This window comes from Mus caroli, unplaced genomic scaffold, assembly GCF_978045245.1.
Source record: "Mus caroli unplaced genomic scaffold, Mus_caroli_1 scaffold_15, whole genome shotgun sequence".
NCBI lineage: Eukaryota > Metazoa > Chordata > Mammalia > Rodentia > Muridae > Mus > Mus caroli.
This window is the reverse complement of record NW_028227270.1, coordinates 17,286,029-17,303,417: the sequence shown is the minus strand read 5'-3', so window position 1 is coordinate 17,303,417 and position 17,389 is coordinate 17,286,029. Positions and strand designations below refer to the sequence as shown.

Sequence of the window (17,389 nt, the reverse complement as noted above, 5' to 3'; positions counted from 1 at the left end):
AAGCGAGGCCTTTCAAGAGTGATTCTCCATATGTCTGCACTCCTATACTTTCTTGTATCTGTATCATATATGCTGTTAAGACACGGTGAGCTCTAGGCTTTGCTACACATGTTTTGAAAACCTGTCTTTTTTATTTTTATTTTTTACTGATGCAAGCTTTAACATAGTTTAATAGTGCTGGATTTGAATGAGCATGTGGAATACATTACTGTAACCACTTGTGCTTTCTGGACCCTTTAAAGAGAGAAAAGTAATCAAGGTAATGAATTTTTTGCTTTTATTGCTTTGAACTTAGGGATGACCCTTGATATTTTCTTCTTCTTTTTTAATCAAGGAGATATTTAAGCATCTAAAATGTCATCTCTGAAGCCCCTAGTTTATGCAGTTATTCGTTTCTTGCGGGAACAAAGTCAGATGGATGCATATACTTCTGATGAACAAGAAAGTTTGGAAGGTAGGCACCTATTCTTTGTGTCATAATTTTGTAAAGAAATACTAAAATAGCTACAATCCAAAGCTTATGGTTTTTAATAACAAAATCAATATTTTGTTGAGAGGCTTAACTAGATATGTTATTTCCATTTTCTGAGGCTTGTTTAATAGGAAATAGGACTATTTGTTTACTGAAAAATTACTGTCAGAAGTATGTCATTCATATTTTAGGGAAGTTTTTCATCATGGGAACATTATTCCCAATGAACAGACTAGGAAATTAGATTATTTAAGCAACAGAACGGCTACTATGTAACAAAGCTGATGTTTACATTCAAATCTATACTTCAAAGATTTTTCCCTTTTTTCCTAATAGCAAAGAATCTCATTATGAACATACGAAAATACCTTAGTCATGGCAATAGCACCGTGTTAAAAACAAAACAACTCAGTAATTAGTACTGTTACCGAACTCTAGCAAAGGGTGCTTTGGAGGATGAGAGAATTTCGCCCTTGTTTTACGTGAGCTTTAAATCTTGGATTCAGTCATCTGTAAAGCTAAGCAGGACTGGAGGAGCACCATGGCATTTCCTTGACGCCATCACTTCATGTTTATGCATTACAAAATTTTAACTCAGCCCAGCCATAAGAAGGCAAAACGATATAGACAGGCTGGTGAAAGTTCAGTGAGCCTAGCTTCCTTGTGGTCTGCAGACTTAATTATCACAATGGGAGCACACTGGGGAGAGCTTAATAAATAGCAGGCAGGTTGGAATTCCCTTCTCCGAGCTGCCGCTCCTATAGAGGGGATCATCTATTTATTCTGTATGCTTCCTTTGTCGACATGCTTTAAGTTAGATGTGTACATCAAAGTTGGGTATTTGTTCCTCTGGTGAGATGATGTCTTTCCAGGCGACAATGAGAGGAGGGGGAGAGGCACAGTGAGAGGACATTGCAAATTCGCCCATTTGATATTAAGGTCTTTGTCCTCCCTGATCATCAGACCTCGGGAAAGATAAAGGTAGTTTGGCTATCACAGGAAAGTCTTGATTGCAATTGCTCTGTAGCAACACAGGAAGGCAATCACATAATTAAAAAAAGATATTTCTCTTCTCATCTAAGGCAGTATGATGTTTTCTTATGAAGAAGAAAGAAAATCGGGAGTATTTTAAAAACCAAGATGTTATGTCCTATTTTTAGAGTGGCATTCAGCCAAAAATATGTGCCTTCAGCTGTTTGTTCTATATGGAGTCAGAAATGGTGCCAATTGTTTGTGACTGACCCCTATTTTTGACTCTGTGAGTCTAATTTAATTGAACATGAAATCATGTGGAGGTGTCTGCCCACCTTCTAGACATTTAAAAAAGCCTTGGGGAAGGATGGGTTGTTGGAGCAGCAGCTTTCCCACTGTGTGTCCCCAGAGTCCTGACTGTTGTCCTCTCTGACGTCCTCTCTGTTTGTTGTGGTTTCAGCATCCTGTCAATCAGTCACTCTAGAAAGCATTACTTCAGTCCTGACGCCTTCCAATCCCGACAAACTCCCAGAAAATTCTTGTCTTTCTCTTCCACTGGCCTCTTGGGTTTTTCTGCTCCTCTGATCTCAACCACTTGGTTATACAGTAGATCAGTGTTTCTGAATTCAGGGGAGTTCTGTAAAGTCTGGAGACATGTTTGCATGTCACCACCTTTGGAGAGGCTGGTATTATGGCTTCTCATGGGTAGAAGCCATAGATGATGCTAAACACTTGACAGTGCACCAGACAGCTCTTGATAACAAGGAGTTATCTGATCTGAAGTGTCAGGGTGATGAGATTTAGAAACCTTTTTCCTAGACTGTATCATCCCCAATTGTATTCCACTGGCCATCTCTGTCCTCAGCACTTATACTCCTGGCTCCTACTGCCTGTGTTTCTAGCACCCTTCCTCCACCATCCGTCGTACCCCAACAATTCGTTAACCAACCTCTCCAGTCTGCTGATCCCATACTTTCCCCTACCTCTTTCTTACTTGTCTTAAATTCTGTGGTGCATAGTTATGATATTTTCTCGTATTATTTCTCCTGTCTTGAAATAACTGAACCTTATTTAATTTTAACTCTCTACCTACTCAGTGTCTATATCCATCTGACTATAAATTAATGGAGCAAAATGTGCAACTTTGATGACTGGCTATATCCATTCATAACTGTGTACCTCAAGCAGACCTTTAATGCTGCTGGGTGATCAGAGTATTTGTTACTCATTCATTCATTCATTCATTCATTCATCCCTTACTGCCCTACATGGTCATTTTAATATGTTCTTTCATCTTCTGAATCCCTAGACTTCCCTTTACCCTTATATGCTTCCTTCACCCTAAATAAAGAATAAATAATAATAAGACAACATCTACCAGCTTCTATACTCTGCACATCCCTCGCTGTCAGTACCCACATGCTTTGCCTAGCTGCCTGCCTGTTGCCATAGGTGGACTAGCTGTATTCCCTTCTCAAAGAAATCTCTCTACTGACACATTTTGTCCCATCCCCTCTCACCATCCAGGACTTCACTGTAGTTTCTTCTTCCCATTTGTCCTACATCATCAAATTTTCACTCCACTGAACCATTTCCATCCAGTCCTCTTTCATTTTTTAAAAAAAAAAAAAGCCAAAGAATCGTGAGCAGGGTTGGAGACATGGCTCAGAGATTAAGAGACGTGAACAGGGCTGGGGACATGGCTCAGTGGTTAAGAGCATTGCTGTTCTTCTAGAGGACCCAGGTCCTGTTGAAAATGGTTCACTCTCTTCAATAGCCCTATCTGATGCCCTCTTCTGGTCTCTGAGGGCACTGCATTCACAATTGATATTTTTACACACAAACATACATTAAGTGAAAATAATTGGTGGAGGGGGCCTGGAGAGTTGGCTTAGTGGTTTAGTGCACTGGCTGTTCTTCCAGAGGATCTGAGTTCAATTCCCAGCATCCACATGGTGGCTCACATCCAGTGCTCTCTTCTGACCTCTGGGGGGCAACGGGTGCACATTTGCGGCACAGGCACAGAGATATAAACACATTCACCCGTATACATACCCATATACATAAGAATATTTTAAAATGGATATTCTTATGGTTCTGTTCAATCCCTCTTACCGGTTTTTTTTTGTATCCTTTTGTAACAAAACTATTTGAAAGAGTTGTCTATACTTCTCTTTACAATTCTCTTATTACTTAATTAAAAAAATAATCCTTTATCTCCTTCCTTTCTGCTCTTATTAAAGGTATTAGTGATTTCTATGTCTAATTAAACAGTTCTTATTCCTTATCTGACTTTTTTTTTTTTTTTTTAAAGACAGGGTTTCTCTGTGTAGCCCTGGCTGTCCTGGAACTCGCTCTGTAGACCAGGCTGGCCTTGAACTCAGAAATCCGCCTGCCTCTGCCTCCCCAGTGCTGGGATGAAAGGCGTATATAGCCCTGACAGCCCTTCATCCTGTCTCTAAGTATTTTCCTTCTAGAACACCTCCTTATCCCTTGCTTATCTTCTCATCCAATCTCTCATTCTTTCTCTCAATGGCTGAATCTCTTTTTTCCTGACTTATCATGCTCAGAGTCGACTGCTTGCATAGTTTGTCTGTCTGTCTGTCTTTCTGTTTGTGTTTGCCATTATCTACACTCATTTCTTTGCTGAGAATTTGTAGCTTATTTGCCTGACCCCACATTTGTATGCTGATAGTTCTCAGCACTGTGCCCCCAGTCGAGCCCTTTCTTCTATATCCAGCTGCCTTCCCCACAGCTCTACTTGCATGTCTAGTACGCTTCTCAAAATTCACATTGCCAAAACTGAACTTGCAGTCTTCCCACCTAAAATCTGTTCTACCCACACCTCCCCTGTCTTAGAGAGAGCAGCTCCAGGGTTTCCTGAGCTTAGGCCAAAAACTTGGGCATCATTCCAGGGTCTTGTTTTTCTCCTACTCTAGATCTAGCTGTTGATAAATCTTGTTGTCTGTGCCTTCAACAGTCAGTCTACCTTTCTTTCTCAAGGTCTCCTTGTGTAACTATATAATGGAACTCTCTGTATGGACTAGGTTGGCTTTAGATTCATAGACGTCTGCCTGCTTCTACATCGTCAGTGTTGGAAATAAAGGTGTGTACCACCACACCAGGTCTAAAAGTCTTTACTTTCAAAATGCATCTTGAGTCAGAGGTTGGGGAATATAGTTCAGTCATAGAATGCTTGCCTGGTGTGTCCTGAAGTGTGTAAGTCCCCAACACTGCAAAAACAAACAAACAAACAAACAAACAAACAAAGCCATAAAATACATTTTGAGTCTAACCACTTTTACCACTTCCACTGATATCTCCCATGGCTGAAACTGCTTGTTGCTTGTTCTACTGTGATAACTCCTGACTGGTCTTTCTTCACCTGCTCTAGCTCCTTGGACTATCCACATTCAAACATCTCTTAAGTCTATGGCAGATTCTGTTCTTCTTATGCAGAATCTTGCCAAGACTCCTTATGTTACTTAGTCATTGTATAAAGAATCTATATAATTTGGACATATTGTCCACCTACTGTTTTTCATTTAGTGTCAGCCAAATTAGCAGATCCTTGTGCCTAAAGGCGTTTGCGCTGGCTGTTCCCTTGGCCTGGAGTAGCCTCTCCTCATCCCTACCTGCTGCAGTGATAACACTTTCATCTCCTCCAAGTCGTGGCCAGAGTTCTTTCTCAAGGAGACCTGCCCTGAACTCTTAAGTTAGTCTGCAGTCTACATTCCTGCTCAGCTCTTGCCCTCCCTAGCCCCCTGGCCCCTGTTTCTTATTATGGTTCTCATCTCAATCCCTTCTCCAAGAGGTTAAGTGCCTGCTCACTGCTATGGCAAGTATCTAGAAAGAGGACCTACATGTGATAGGTATTATATATATGTATGTGTTGGATTGGACTCCATAATCTTGGCCTTTTACTTAGTGGTGGGTTTGTATCTTGGTTTCTAAGTCTAGTGGGCAGAATACATCAACCCCTCCACATTGTACTTTTATGAAGTGAATCCATCCTGTTTGTTTAGCTTGGAAGTTCTGGGGTCTGTTTTTTTGGTTAATAACTTGTTTTTGTTCTCTTGATCTCTTCTTGTGTCTGTGAACTTATGTTTGGGTTTGGCTGGCTGTTTAGGTTTTGGCAGACAGGAGAAATGCTCTCTACCCTGGGTCTGATCATTTTCTATTTCCTTGTTTGATGTTTGACTGTAGACAGAGAAGCCAACAGATACCATTTGTTGACCATCCATTACTTGCCAGACTCCGGTAAAGTGAAAGACAAATAAGTTAATAGGCCCGGTTCTCAAGGAGATGGCCTAACACGAGACACATACGCGCAGACCATCTGACACAGAGTGATCTTTCCAGTAATGGAACCCAATAAACTACACAGAATGATAGTCTGTGGTCGGGGCCGGGGGCGGTGGGGGGCGGAGGCAGGGGTGCAAGAGTAAATGCACATGCATTTTTTTATTATTGTATTTTTGTATTATTGTAAGTAAGTGCAGGGGCAAGGAGAAGACCTTCACCTGCAGTCCAATATTTTAAATGCAGCTTCATCAGTTTGGGAGAAATAGAAAAGGAGAAGGCCACATTGTTATAGTTCTAGCTACTGAGGAGGGCAAAATATCAAAACACAGCTGGGAATAGAAGGAAGTATAAGGAAACATTGTTTTCTCCCTAAAGTATACATTTACTTCTTATGCTGAGAACTTTATTCAGGCCTGTTCTTTTGTTTTGTTTTTGTTTTTGTTTCTGTTTTTTTGTTTGTTTGTTTGTTTGGTTGGTTTTTTTGACAGGGTTTCTCTGTGTAGCCCTGGCTGTCCTGGAACTCACTCTGTAGACCAGGCTGGCCTTGAACTCAGAAATTCGCCTGCCTCTGCCTCCCAAGTGCTGAGATTAAAAGCGTGCACCATCCGTTCTAAGGACACTTTTTCTGTGGCTGCTGAGAGTAATAGTATTTATTTTATGACAGGGATACTTTCCTCAAGACTACAATTAATATATAAGGCATCTTTTAAAAGTCCCACAGAAAGTACATGCATCTATTCATAGTGTTGGGAGGGCAGTGGTAGGGCTGGTTCTTATCTGGGCTCCTCAGTCCAGTGTATCATTTGAATGGGAGCCTGCCTACCTGGTTTCCTGCTTCTCTCTCCAGGCTGTTCTCAACATTCCCACCGGCCGTTTAGTTCTAAACGCAGGCAGTTATTTTCCCTCACTAAATCCTTGAAAGCCATCCATTTCCCAGTAGCACCGAGTCCTGCTCTTTAAAAATATCATTGAAGCTGCCTTGTGATCTGCTGTCTTTGATTCTTACATAATCTCCCCTTGTGTCTTGGCATCAGCCTGTACCTTGCACCCTCGCTGTACCAACCAGTTACTTTGTCCTCCACCAAAAATAGATGAGGCGACGGTCATCAGCGAGCATGCGGGATAGTTTGCTTCGTAATATGGACAGTGATTTGTTTTTTCCTGTTATGTTTATTGCTGTCCCTCTAACATCTTGGAACAGAACTTTACACATAGTAGGCTCACAGTAAATTTGCATATGTGAATGAATATTTTAAAATAGACCTATTTTCTTTCTATCTTTTTTTTTTTTTTTTGGTTTTTTGGTTTTTCGAGACAGGGTTTCTCTGTGTAGCCCTGGCTGTCCTGGAACTCACTCTGTAAACCAGGCTGGCCTCGAACTCAGAAATCTGTCTGCCTCTGTTTCCCCAGTGCTGGGATTAAAGGCGTGCGCCACCACTGCCCGGCTAAATAGACCTCTTTTCATGTTACTGTGCCAGGATTAATATTTAGTGCCCTCTTCAGGCCAAATATTACTAATGTTCATCAAGCTGAAACCTTGTTTTTCTCACTTAAACGATGTATAACATTTAGTTTGTTTAATGCATTGGTGGCTAATTAGACATTACTATTGGAATGTAAGAGGTCAATGTTACTCTCTTCTTTCTGGTAACCTTCACCAAGAATATAATGTACTATGTATCTTCAGAAATTATATTCTGGCTAACATTTGCATTTTAGTGAGAGATAAGAGATTACTGTCTTTCTGCAGTAGCTCATCTAGAAACAGAAATCTTTATGCAGCTGGGCCAATTAGTTTCCCTTTCGTTCTTTGACCATAAACACTAATTTACCAAAGATTGCATTTCTATAAGGAAAACCAGAAGGCTCCTTTGTAAAGTTGCTAATGCTCCGTGCCCTTGTTTTATTTCTAGTTGCAATCCAGTGTTTGGAGACCGTTTTTAAGATCAGTCCAGAAGATACACATCTGGCAGTTTCACAGCCTTTGACAGAAATGTTCACAAACTCCGTCTGTAAGGTCTGTAGGCATTTTTTTTTCTCATTAGTATTTGATACAAGTATGACACAATTTTAGCTTGGGTTCTTCCTAGTTGGGGGGCTAGGTCCACAAATAGCCTGGGTGGAAAGAAATAGATGTTATGGATATTATGTAGGAACTAAAATATACCTCACTTAATATGCATATGCTTTAAATGGTCATATTAGCAGCCGTTCTTACATCCTCACCTTGCTGACTTTGAAGTCTTTTATAGTTTATTTTTAAATTTCCAAGATCTACAGTGCTGGAGAGATTGCTCAGCAGTTAACAGCACATACTGCTTCTTCAGGAGCCCTGGGTTGTGTTCCTAGGGCCCGCTTTGGGGGCTGTTGTTCTGTGTTGTGGTTGAGCTTTGCTTAATGAAGAGTTTTGGAGTCATGCTGTTACAAGGAGTGTAAGCTCAGCTTCAGGTGGGTGCTGCTGACCGCACATTTAGCTGCAGTCCCTACACTCTGTTTCTGGATCTTGTCGGGAAAAGACTCTTTGAGTACTTGTAATGAAGATGGACTTTGATAGTTTTAGTCTTAGAAGAGATGAGCTCATATGACAAGATGTACGGAGCTAATTTGCTCTTCCTTTTGTCTTCGTACTTTGATTAAGATTGAACTCTTTGTCTTTTTCATTGTGTTTGAGCTTGTGACTTCCTGAGGTACTCTGCTTTGGTCACCAAATAAGTCCATGGCCGAAGCAGATCTTTACGCTCAGGTTCCCAAGGGCTCTGTGTCCAGCAGCACTTGAAATTTGCTTGCTCCTTAGCTAGTGTCTCCAGTGACTTAGGACTGACGGTATCACAGCTGATGATCATTATTCCTGTCTTCCAGGAACCTCCAGTTGACTTCTACACTCCCTTTCACGAAAGCTCTGTTGCTGTAGTTCTCTGATTGTACTTAATTGTGAGAGAGTTGTTGTATACTGTTTTACAACGTAAAGGGGTTGAGAGTGAATCCCTGTTACTTCGTCAGGGTATTAATTGTGGTAGCATCATCCCTGCGTGGGTCTGCGGGCTGTGCTTCTCCTCATCATGTTAACACTGCAGCAGAGAAAGTCTGAATTGTACCTAAGGCAGCCTTGACATCGTTATGATTAGTTTGTCTTGTCAAGTGCACTTGAATGTGGAGTTAATGACTCTACTTTTAGAATTCTGCTTGTTTCTTTCTGCCCCCGTATTTTGGTTTATACATATGTAAAGTGGACTTTGTTCCCTTTATTTAAAGTATGTAACACTTGCCAGCACATTTTTGCTGCTCAGGCTTAGCCAGGGAGTGTGAGGAATGGTTCTTCCATGTAAAACTGTGATGACTTCATCTTAAAAGGTAAGGGGTTGGAGAAGAAAATAAAGTATAGCCACATATTCAGTATGTTGGGTTTTTTCTGACCTGAAATATTCATTTTTTATATTAATAAACTGTGTGGGCTTGGTGGAAGCTGGGAAATGGACAGGAGATAGAAAGCAGGTTCTGTAGAGCAGCAGGGACCATGTCTTGGAACCACAGTTAAACAGTGAAGGAGTGTGAGTGTTCCTCTCTGTTTCTGTGTCTTGCGCCCCATTGGAAAGGCTTTCTGCCAATCTTTGTCAGTAACTTTACACTTGTGGGTATTTGTCTAATTAGCAAAGTACTTTTCCACATTCCATTTATCACTTTCTTTGAAACCTTAGTTCAGATGAAGGATTACCTTGTATGTTACGTGCCGTACATTGGCACAAAAGCTACCAAGTTATTCTTTTTTTTTTTTTTCCTTCAGTATTGCTGACTTAACTTAAGAGTGAAGTGAGTTCCAGGACAGCCAGGGCTATACAGAAAAACCCTGTCTTGAAAAACCAAAAAAAAAAAAAAAAAAGAGTGAAGTTAAAAACCCATATAATTTTTCCAAGGTCTTCCATAAATGGAAAGATACAGATGTTCCCATTGTCCCTCAGAGCACACCAGAATGTTCAGCTTACTGTAGAGGCGCCTCTGGTTTGAAACTTACGCCTTTTGAGGATGGTAGTAGGTGCTGGCCTGCAAGTTCGTGCTGTTGCTCATCTCACCTAAGATTTCCTATATGACTATAGTTTAGTTTAAAATACCGGACAATACAGAAAGACGTAAGGAAGAGACTTTATTTCCAAATATTATTACTGTTAACTTTTAGAATACACCTTCCTAGCCTTAGTGTGTGAATCAGTGTGTGTGTGTGTGTGTGTGTGTGCACGTGCACATTTTTGTATGCCTTTAAGTGAGAGCATTATAGATGCTCGTTTCATTGATAAACGATATCGAGATACGTGTTTTAGGATAATAAACACACTACTCTAGAAGTTTCTAGTTCTGATATTGTTCTTTGTATATTAAGTCCACATTTCATTCCTGGAATGGAATTCCTGGCTATGGGCAAAGAAAGCTAGATCTGTAACTCGAGCTCCAAGGCAGGAGGATCACACGTTTGATGCCTGCCTGGGCTATCAAGTAGGTTCAGAGGTGGCCTAGGCATTCTAGTGGGAAAGACCCTGCCCTGAGGTCAAGAGAAAGGGCAAAACCTCACTCTGGTGCTCCAGCCAAACAGCCAGCAGGGCACTGGCCAGCATCTCTGAGGTCCTAGACTGAATGTCCAGCACTGAGAGAGAAAAAAAACAGGTGAGTTACTGAAATGTGTGCAGTTTATTACTATTTATAGATTTGGGATGCCTTTTCGTGTGCTATAAGGAAACACATTCTGGTTCCATTTCAGAATGACATACGGCCGCTTTCAAACTCGGTACCTGAGGATGTGGGAAAGGCGGACCAGCTGAAGGATGAAGGTAAATACGCTCTGGAGATGACATCTCTGAGGTGGCAGTATGATAGTTTCCACTGATGAGGACTGCACCGTCCTCATCCCTGTGGCTTTTCTGGAGCGGATGTGAATGTGATGGGTAAGAGGCCTGGTGACACAGAATGCCTGTCAATACCAAGGCCGTCAAGACTAGCCAGTATCCACTAAGCCTCACTGAATAAATACCTTATGGGCTATTTACTTTGAACTCTGCTTGCTATTTGACTCAATTCTCCTTTATTTTTTAACCAAAAAGAGGTAATTAACTATAAGTATTATTTTAACTTTCATATTAATGTTTTAAAAGGATTTTGAAGTTTATTAATGCATGCATATGGCATCTGTCTTGTTTATTGTATTACATTTCATGACATCCTTATTCTTCAGTCTTATCTTAGGATTACATTATAAAGTAGGTTAGTCTCTGTTTTCAATTATGTTTCCTCTAAAAATGATATTGTCAGAGTGCCTTGAAATCTTAAAGTGCCATGACCTCATAATTTACACGTAAAATAAAAGCAACGCCCAGTGCTCATTGTGCTTGCGCTGTGTTTCCCAGAGCATTTATAGCTCAGCCATCCAGAGGCAAATCGTACGCTTTGTAATTGGAGCAGCTTCTTCGGAAGTTTTCCTCCCACTCGAGCTTTGCATCCTGTGGACACTCCGGTGACGCTGTATGGTCTCCACTGCCCTGCATGGCAGCAGCTGTTTTAGCTCTGGTGGTAGTGCTCAGCACAAGGCGAATTGAAATGGTATTTTTGTCCTGTATGCTACCTGCTCTGCATGGCAGCCTTGGGAAATGGTAATCCCTGCGGAGCGTTTTGTTTGGTTTTGTTTTGACATAGTGAGTGTTAGGAGGGTGTGGGCTAGAGGGAGGGGCAGCCAGAGACTCCTCAAACACAACAGCTGGGGAGACTGGGTCACTCCCGCTTTCTCCTTTAACAAAAGCTTTTGGTCTTCATTTCAATGAGACGTGTCATATGTCAGACATGCTATGGGCAAAGTCTAAATGATGGCCCTTCTGTCTAGATTTTGTTACTTGTGCGAAAACAAATGGTCCTGGTAGGTCGTCAAGGATCCTTCCAGGCTGGAGGTGTTAATCAAGGCTGCTTCATAGCTAGGACCCTCCTGGAGCATGGCTTTCCGATGTCTCATGCGCTTCTCAAAAGCAGAAAGAAGCAGCAAGGGCTGCCAGCTGCTGTCCCCTGGTGGGGCTGTGAGAGAGCAAGGAGAATAGCATGTACTACTATAAAGTGTTATACCAATGCCTTATTGCTGTGCTATAGCCACAGATTTCATCTGTATCCTGAATCTCCCTATTGACTATCTTATAGATGGAAGCTTTCTAATCACTGACTTAGGTTACAGTACTTGCATATATTTGTAATACACACACACACACACCACACACTTACACATTTAAGGTGGTTTGTAGGAAGGACCCAAGAACGTTTTAATGTCAGTGATTGTAAAATGCAGCCCCAAAGCACAAGGTCCCATAGCAGCAGCAGCAGCAGCAGCAGCAGCAGCAACAGCAACAACAACAAAGTTGCTCTTTTATTATATACAGTCCATTGGTTTATAACATTCACAGATCTTATGACCAAATCAGTTATTAACCATTTTTACCCATTAGCAGTTATTCACATCCTCACCTACAGTAGCTTTGGCTTACCCTGGAAGCCTTACCACCTGCCTTTCTTTCTTTTTTCCTTTTTTCTTTTCTTTTTGGCAGCTCTTACAGTTACTTTATTGTTATTGTTGTTGTTTTTGTTTTAGAATTATCTATTTTTAAAAATGTGACTACATTGCTGTCTATGTTGCTGTCTTCAGACACACCAGAACAGGGCATCGGATCCCATTACAGATGGTTATGAGCCACCATGTGGTTGTTGGGAATTGAACTCAGGACCCCTGGAAGAGCAGTCAGTGCTCTTAACTGCTGAGCCATCTATTAAGCCCCATTTATTTATTTATTTATTTATTTATTTATTTATTTAAGCAACAATTTTCCATCCCTGCCCCCTTCCAAAACCAAAACCCAAAACAAAGCCAAAAACAAAACAACTTTAAGCTTACATCTGAGAGTATTACTGAAGAGAGGCCCATTTTATTAATGAAGATAAGTTTTTAAAACTGGGCGGGGGAAGATGTTTCTTGGAAGAGGTTGTTGAGTCTCTGAACCAATGAGTTTCTGTTCCCACATGGAGTTTCCATTATTTACAGCTGAAAGCACTTGGGTCCCCCAACCTGAGAATCTGCATTTTTGTCTAGCCCCCTAATGATTCTATGCAGGTGCTGGAAACCGTGTTTTGAGAAACTCATATCTAAAATACTGGCAAACCCCTAGCTTTCTCAGGAAAGCCATGTTTATGTGACATGGGTCACCTTAACCGATTTCCAGTATGGAGTTCCTCCGTGCAGAGTCCAGGATTAGACATCTTCGTGGATGTGTTTAGGTTCTCCTTCATCCTTCAATGCTAATCTCAGTCTCCATTTATTCCACAGCACTTGCCCGGCAGTGCGGATCAGAATCCAGGGTCCTCAATGCCTCCCTGTGCAAGAACTTCAGCAGTAGCTACTACCCTTCAGATTATTTTGATCAATGGATGTTGAGCAATTGGGTGAACTCCAAAGATCCTGGGAACTAAAAACCTTTTATACTATGTAGTTTTTCCATGCAGTATCTAGGAGTAATGAAATCCTCCCACATCCCTTAGGGAAAAATACAAGATTTCCCGTTATTTACTTCCTTAGATGTTAAGCAACCACAAAAAACTTTAAAAAAAAAATCTAGCTGTAGTCACAATGTTGAGCTTCATTTCAGGGGATCCAAAGCCCTCTTCTGTCCTCAAGGCCAGGAGCACATGTTGTGCACAGACAGGCAAAAGACCTACACACAAAAAGAAAAGGAATAGGAAGAATTCCATGGAATTCTTTCTAATATATGCTGGCATTTCTACCACAGGAGAGATTAAGTACTGGCCTCACGGGGCCAACATTTTAAAATGTAAAAATCTGGAAGAAATTGCATATTATAGTTCTATTAGTTTTACATAGAAATGTGTTTAACCCAGGCTTCATGGAAAGGGGATAGGTTCCTCTAAGAACCACCTGCCTGTCTTTTACCCTTCCCGCCCCTGCTCTCTGCAGGCTTGTCTCCCACTTTCCCATTAAGCAGCTAACAAACAAAACATGAACATGGGCAGGAAACAGAGGAATCACAGAGGCTCCTAGACATCCCGGTCTCAGATGTAGCGTTTCCGGTTTTATCTAGCGGTTCTAACCAGCACACTGGACACTGCACCCCTTCCTGCGATGCAATAGCAGAGGAATCCCTCATTTTACTCATTAAATTACTGCCAGCTGTATGTGCAGTTGATCTTCCTGAAAATCAGTAGGCTAGTATGGCATCTGAAATCCTATCTCTCTAGAAATTACTCTCCTACAACCCCCTTAAAAGGCTTCTACATCCTTTAAAAAGGATGTTACCTGCCAAAGACGTATTAGCAGAGTTGGTTTGGCCAGCTAACGTCTAGCAGCCGTCCTAGCATGGCTGCGCAGAGGTGTGTGTGTTGAAGGGAGGAGCACAAGGTCAGGTCCAGCTCAAGGTGGTAGCTAAGGAGAGGGGAGGAATATGGCCAGCTCTAAATGGGAGTGCGGAAGCGAACCAGGAGAGAATATGTATCTATGACCTAGCCGCATGCCTGCCTCCCAACAGCTGCATTTCACGTGATGCAAATATTAATTCCCGTGACTCCATATTGCCGAAGTGATTCAATCACCAGGAAACTAAGGGCAGGGTCTCTGTGGTATAAGATAAAACTGACCCCGGTTCAATTTTGTGATTGAAAAACACTGCGTGTGACCTTCTTCGTGTTTTTGTAGTTTCTGTGGCTGAGCCGTGTGGGTCAGACTTTACACTTTTTCACACTCTGCTGACAGAGCCTGTCCCGATCTGATTGCAGGCAATAACCACATGAAAGAAGAAAATTATGCTGCGGCAGTGGACTGCTACACGCAGGCAATAGAACTGGATCCTAACAATGCCGTTTATTATTGCAACAGGTAACGTGGTTCGTCCTGAAACGCTGGGATTCACAGCTCTGAAAGGCAGATGTCACATGTGTCTGTTGAGAAAAATTTGAAAGACAGAAAAATAAGCTGAAGGAGAAAAAGGAAAGAATAAAGCCCTAGGCTTCATTCAGAGGCCACCAATCTTTTTAAATTTTAATTTATTTATTTTTTACTTATTTACTTTGCATCCCATTCAATACCCCTCTCTCAGGCACCCCCTTCCATAATCCTTCTACCCCCACTTCTCCTCTGAGTAGGAGCGGCCCTCCTAGATATCCCCTCTGCATATTCTCTTATGTGCCCACCCATCTCGCTTTAAAGTTTTTGTTTTGTGCGTGTGTTAGTTTGTGCGCATGAGTGTGTTTATGTGTGTGAGTATATGTATGTGTCTGTGTGACTGTGTGTGAGTATGTGTGTGTGTGCTTGTGTGTGTAGGTACTCATGAGACATTATGACAAGATATAAATATTACTGTAAAATTGCTTGATTATAGAGTAATACATGAAAAATGTGAGCCTAAGTAAATAATTAATTTTTCAAGAGATTAGAATTCACCAATACTCTTATGTTGGCTAATACTCAGAGACTTTTGGTGATATTTATTCTTGCTTTTAATCACTGTTAAATTGAAATTAATGAATATGCTTCCCTTTCTCATTTAAATGGGCTCTTACCCCCGAGGATTCAGCCATAGGGCATGCTGTTAAATATTAAATAAACAGTTAAAAAGGTTTTATTTGCCTTCTTCTTCTTTTTTTTTTTTTTTTTTTTTTCTGCTTGATAACCAGAGAGCTAGTGAAGGAACAGAAGGCATTTCCAGTGCTAGTGAATCAGGTAGATTGTCGCGTTAACAGCTCTGCCCATGAAACAGGAAGTGACTGAGTGTGGGCACATTGCAGCCTCCTGCTTCTGCACAGACTTGGTGTTCACTTTCCTTCCGTCCGTGTAGCCTCGGTGCGAAGTCTGTCACTTTCTCTCTAGGAGGCTCTTGCCACTGGGATGGGTGGGTGAATCACCTAAGGATAGGGAGACAGGGAACTGGTATGGACATCCACTTGGGTGATTTGGAAAGAGTTGGAAGTGGTTTGGAAAGACACGGAATTTGAATAAGACTGAGGAAAATGGAAGACATTTCAGGTTGGAGAACGTAATTTAAAATGGAGAATTGGGCCGGGCGGTGGTGGTGCACGCCTTTAATCCCAGAATTTGGGAGGCAGAGGCAGGCAGATTTCTGAGTTCGAGGCCAGCCTGGTCTACAAAGTGAGTTCCAGGACAGCCAGGGCTACACAGAGAAACCCTGTCTTGAAACAAACAAACAAACAAACAAACAAACAAACAAAATGCAGAATTGGGAGCTGGGGAGAGCTCAGTTGGTAAAGTCCCTTCCATGCAAGCTTGAGTTTAAGCCCCAGAACCCATACTGTTTAAAAAGCCAAGTACTGTATTGTATGATTGTCCTCTCAGTGCTGGGGAAGCAGAGATAGGTAGAGCCCAGGGTCTCGCTTAGCCAGTCAGCACAGGCTCCTTGATAAGCTCCGGCCAGTGAGAGACCATATCTCCAAAGGAAGGTCAAGGGCACCTTGTCCTCTGGCCTCCACTTGCTATGTATACACAGCCACACGTGTACCTGCACACACACATAAGATTCAGAATCACCAGGCCATTGTAAGAAAAGATGGCTCGTACCACCGTCTAGTTGCCTTAGCTCCGAGGAGGATGGGAATCAGGGCCTATGGTTTTGCATTTTGCTTTCCTGTTTTTCTAGCAGATTCCTAAAGTCAGTTGACTGAGATTGAACTTGATCGATGGATCTCAGTTCTACTACTTATCTTCTATACAACCTCTGGACAGTCACGTATCCGTTGTAAGAATCTATTGCGAAATAAACATAATGCTAGCCACTTCAGTGTGCACTTGGAGGGGTGGTCATACGTACAAAGAGCCTAGCTGGTCCTAGACTAAAAGTAGTTCCTTCAAAGCACATTGCTGCTCTGTGAGTTCCAGGCTGACCTGACCTACTTGTAAGTTTCAGGACAGTCAGGGATGCATAGTGAGATCTTGTCTCTAAGTAAGTAAGCAGCAGTGTAACTCTGGTGACACACACCTATAATCTCACCCCAGGGACAGTTTAGTTATAGATGTATAATAAAGTTAGAAGTTCAAATGGATGTGTAGCAGAAGATGGCCTAGTCGGCCATCACTGGGAAGAGAGGCCCCTTGGTCTTGCAAACTTTATATGTCTCAGTACAGGGGAATGCCAGGGCCAAGAAGTGGGAGTGGGTGGGTAGGGGAGCAGGGTGTGGGGAGGGTATAGGGGACTTTCAGGATAGCATTTGAAATGTAAATGAAGCAAATATCTAATAAAAATTTGAAAAAAAAAAAAAAGAACGTGGCAGGGGGAAAAAGAACGTCAAATGGGGCAAAAGCATGTACAGACTTTATTTGTTTATTTATTTATTTAAGACAGGGGACTGTCCTCGAGCTCACAGAAATCTGCCTCGCCAGGGCTGACATTATGGCATTAAAGACGTACACCACATGTCTGGCAAAAGTATGAGGCTTTTGTTGTTTCAAAATCCACTTTCTGGAGAACATGTGTGCCAGCCATTAATGCGCACATTAGTTGTGAGAGCTGATCTTCAAAACTTTTATCAGAGCTAATCTACACATGATGTGATATTTCTTACAGAAAACTGGAAAATCTATACTCCCGGTTTCAGTGTCCAGGATTG

General features: G+C 41.8%; 1 protein-coding gene across 3 annotated transcripts in view; it reads left to right on the top strand.

Moving 5' to 3' along the window:
• The window catches only part of Sgtb (small glutamine rich tetratricopeptide repeat co-chaperone beta), a 32,858-nt gene that overhangs the window by 986 nt on the left and 14,483 nt on the right, over window positions 1-17,389 (top strand). For all 3 annotated transcript variants that reach the window (XM_029468584.2, XM_021180303.3, XM_029468583.2), the window contains exons 2-5: window positions 335-454; window positions 7,663-7,766; window positions 10,497-10,566; window positions 14,549-14,648. In XM_029468584.2, the coding sequence (XP_029324444.1) occupies window positions 355-454; window positions 7,663-7,766; window positions 10,497-10,566; window positions 14,549-14,648 (374 nt within the window). In that variant the 5' untranslated portion in view covers window positions 335-354. The remainder of the gene's footprint in view (window positions 1-334; window positions 455-7,662; window positions 7,767-10,496; window positions 10,567-14,548; window positions 14,649-17,389) is intronic.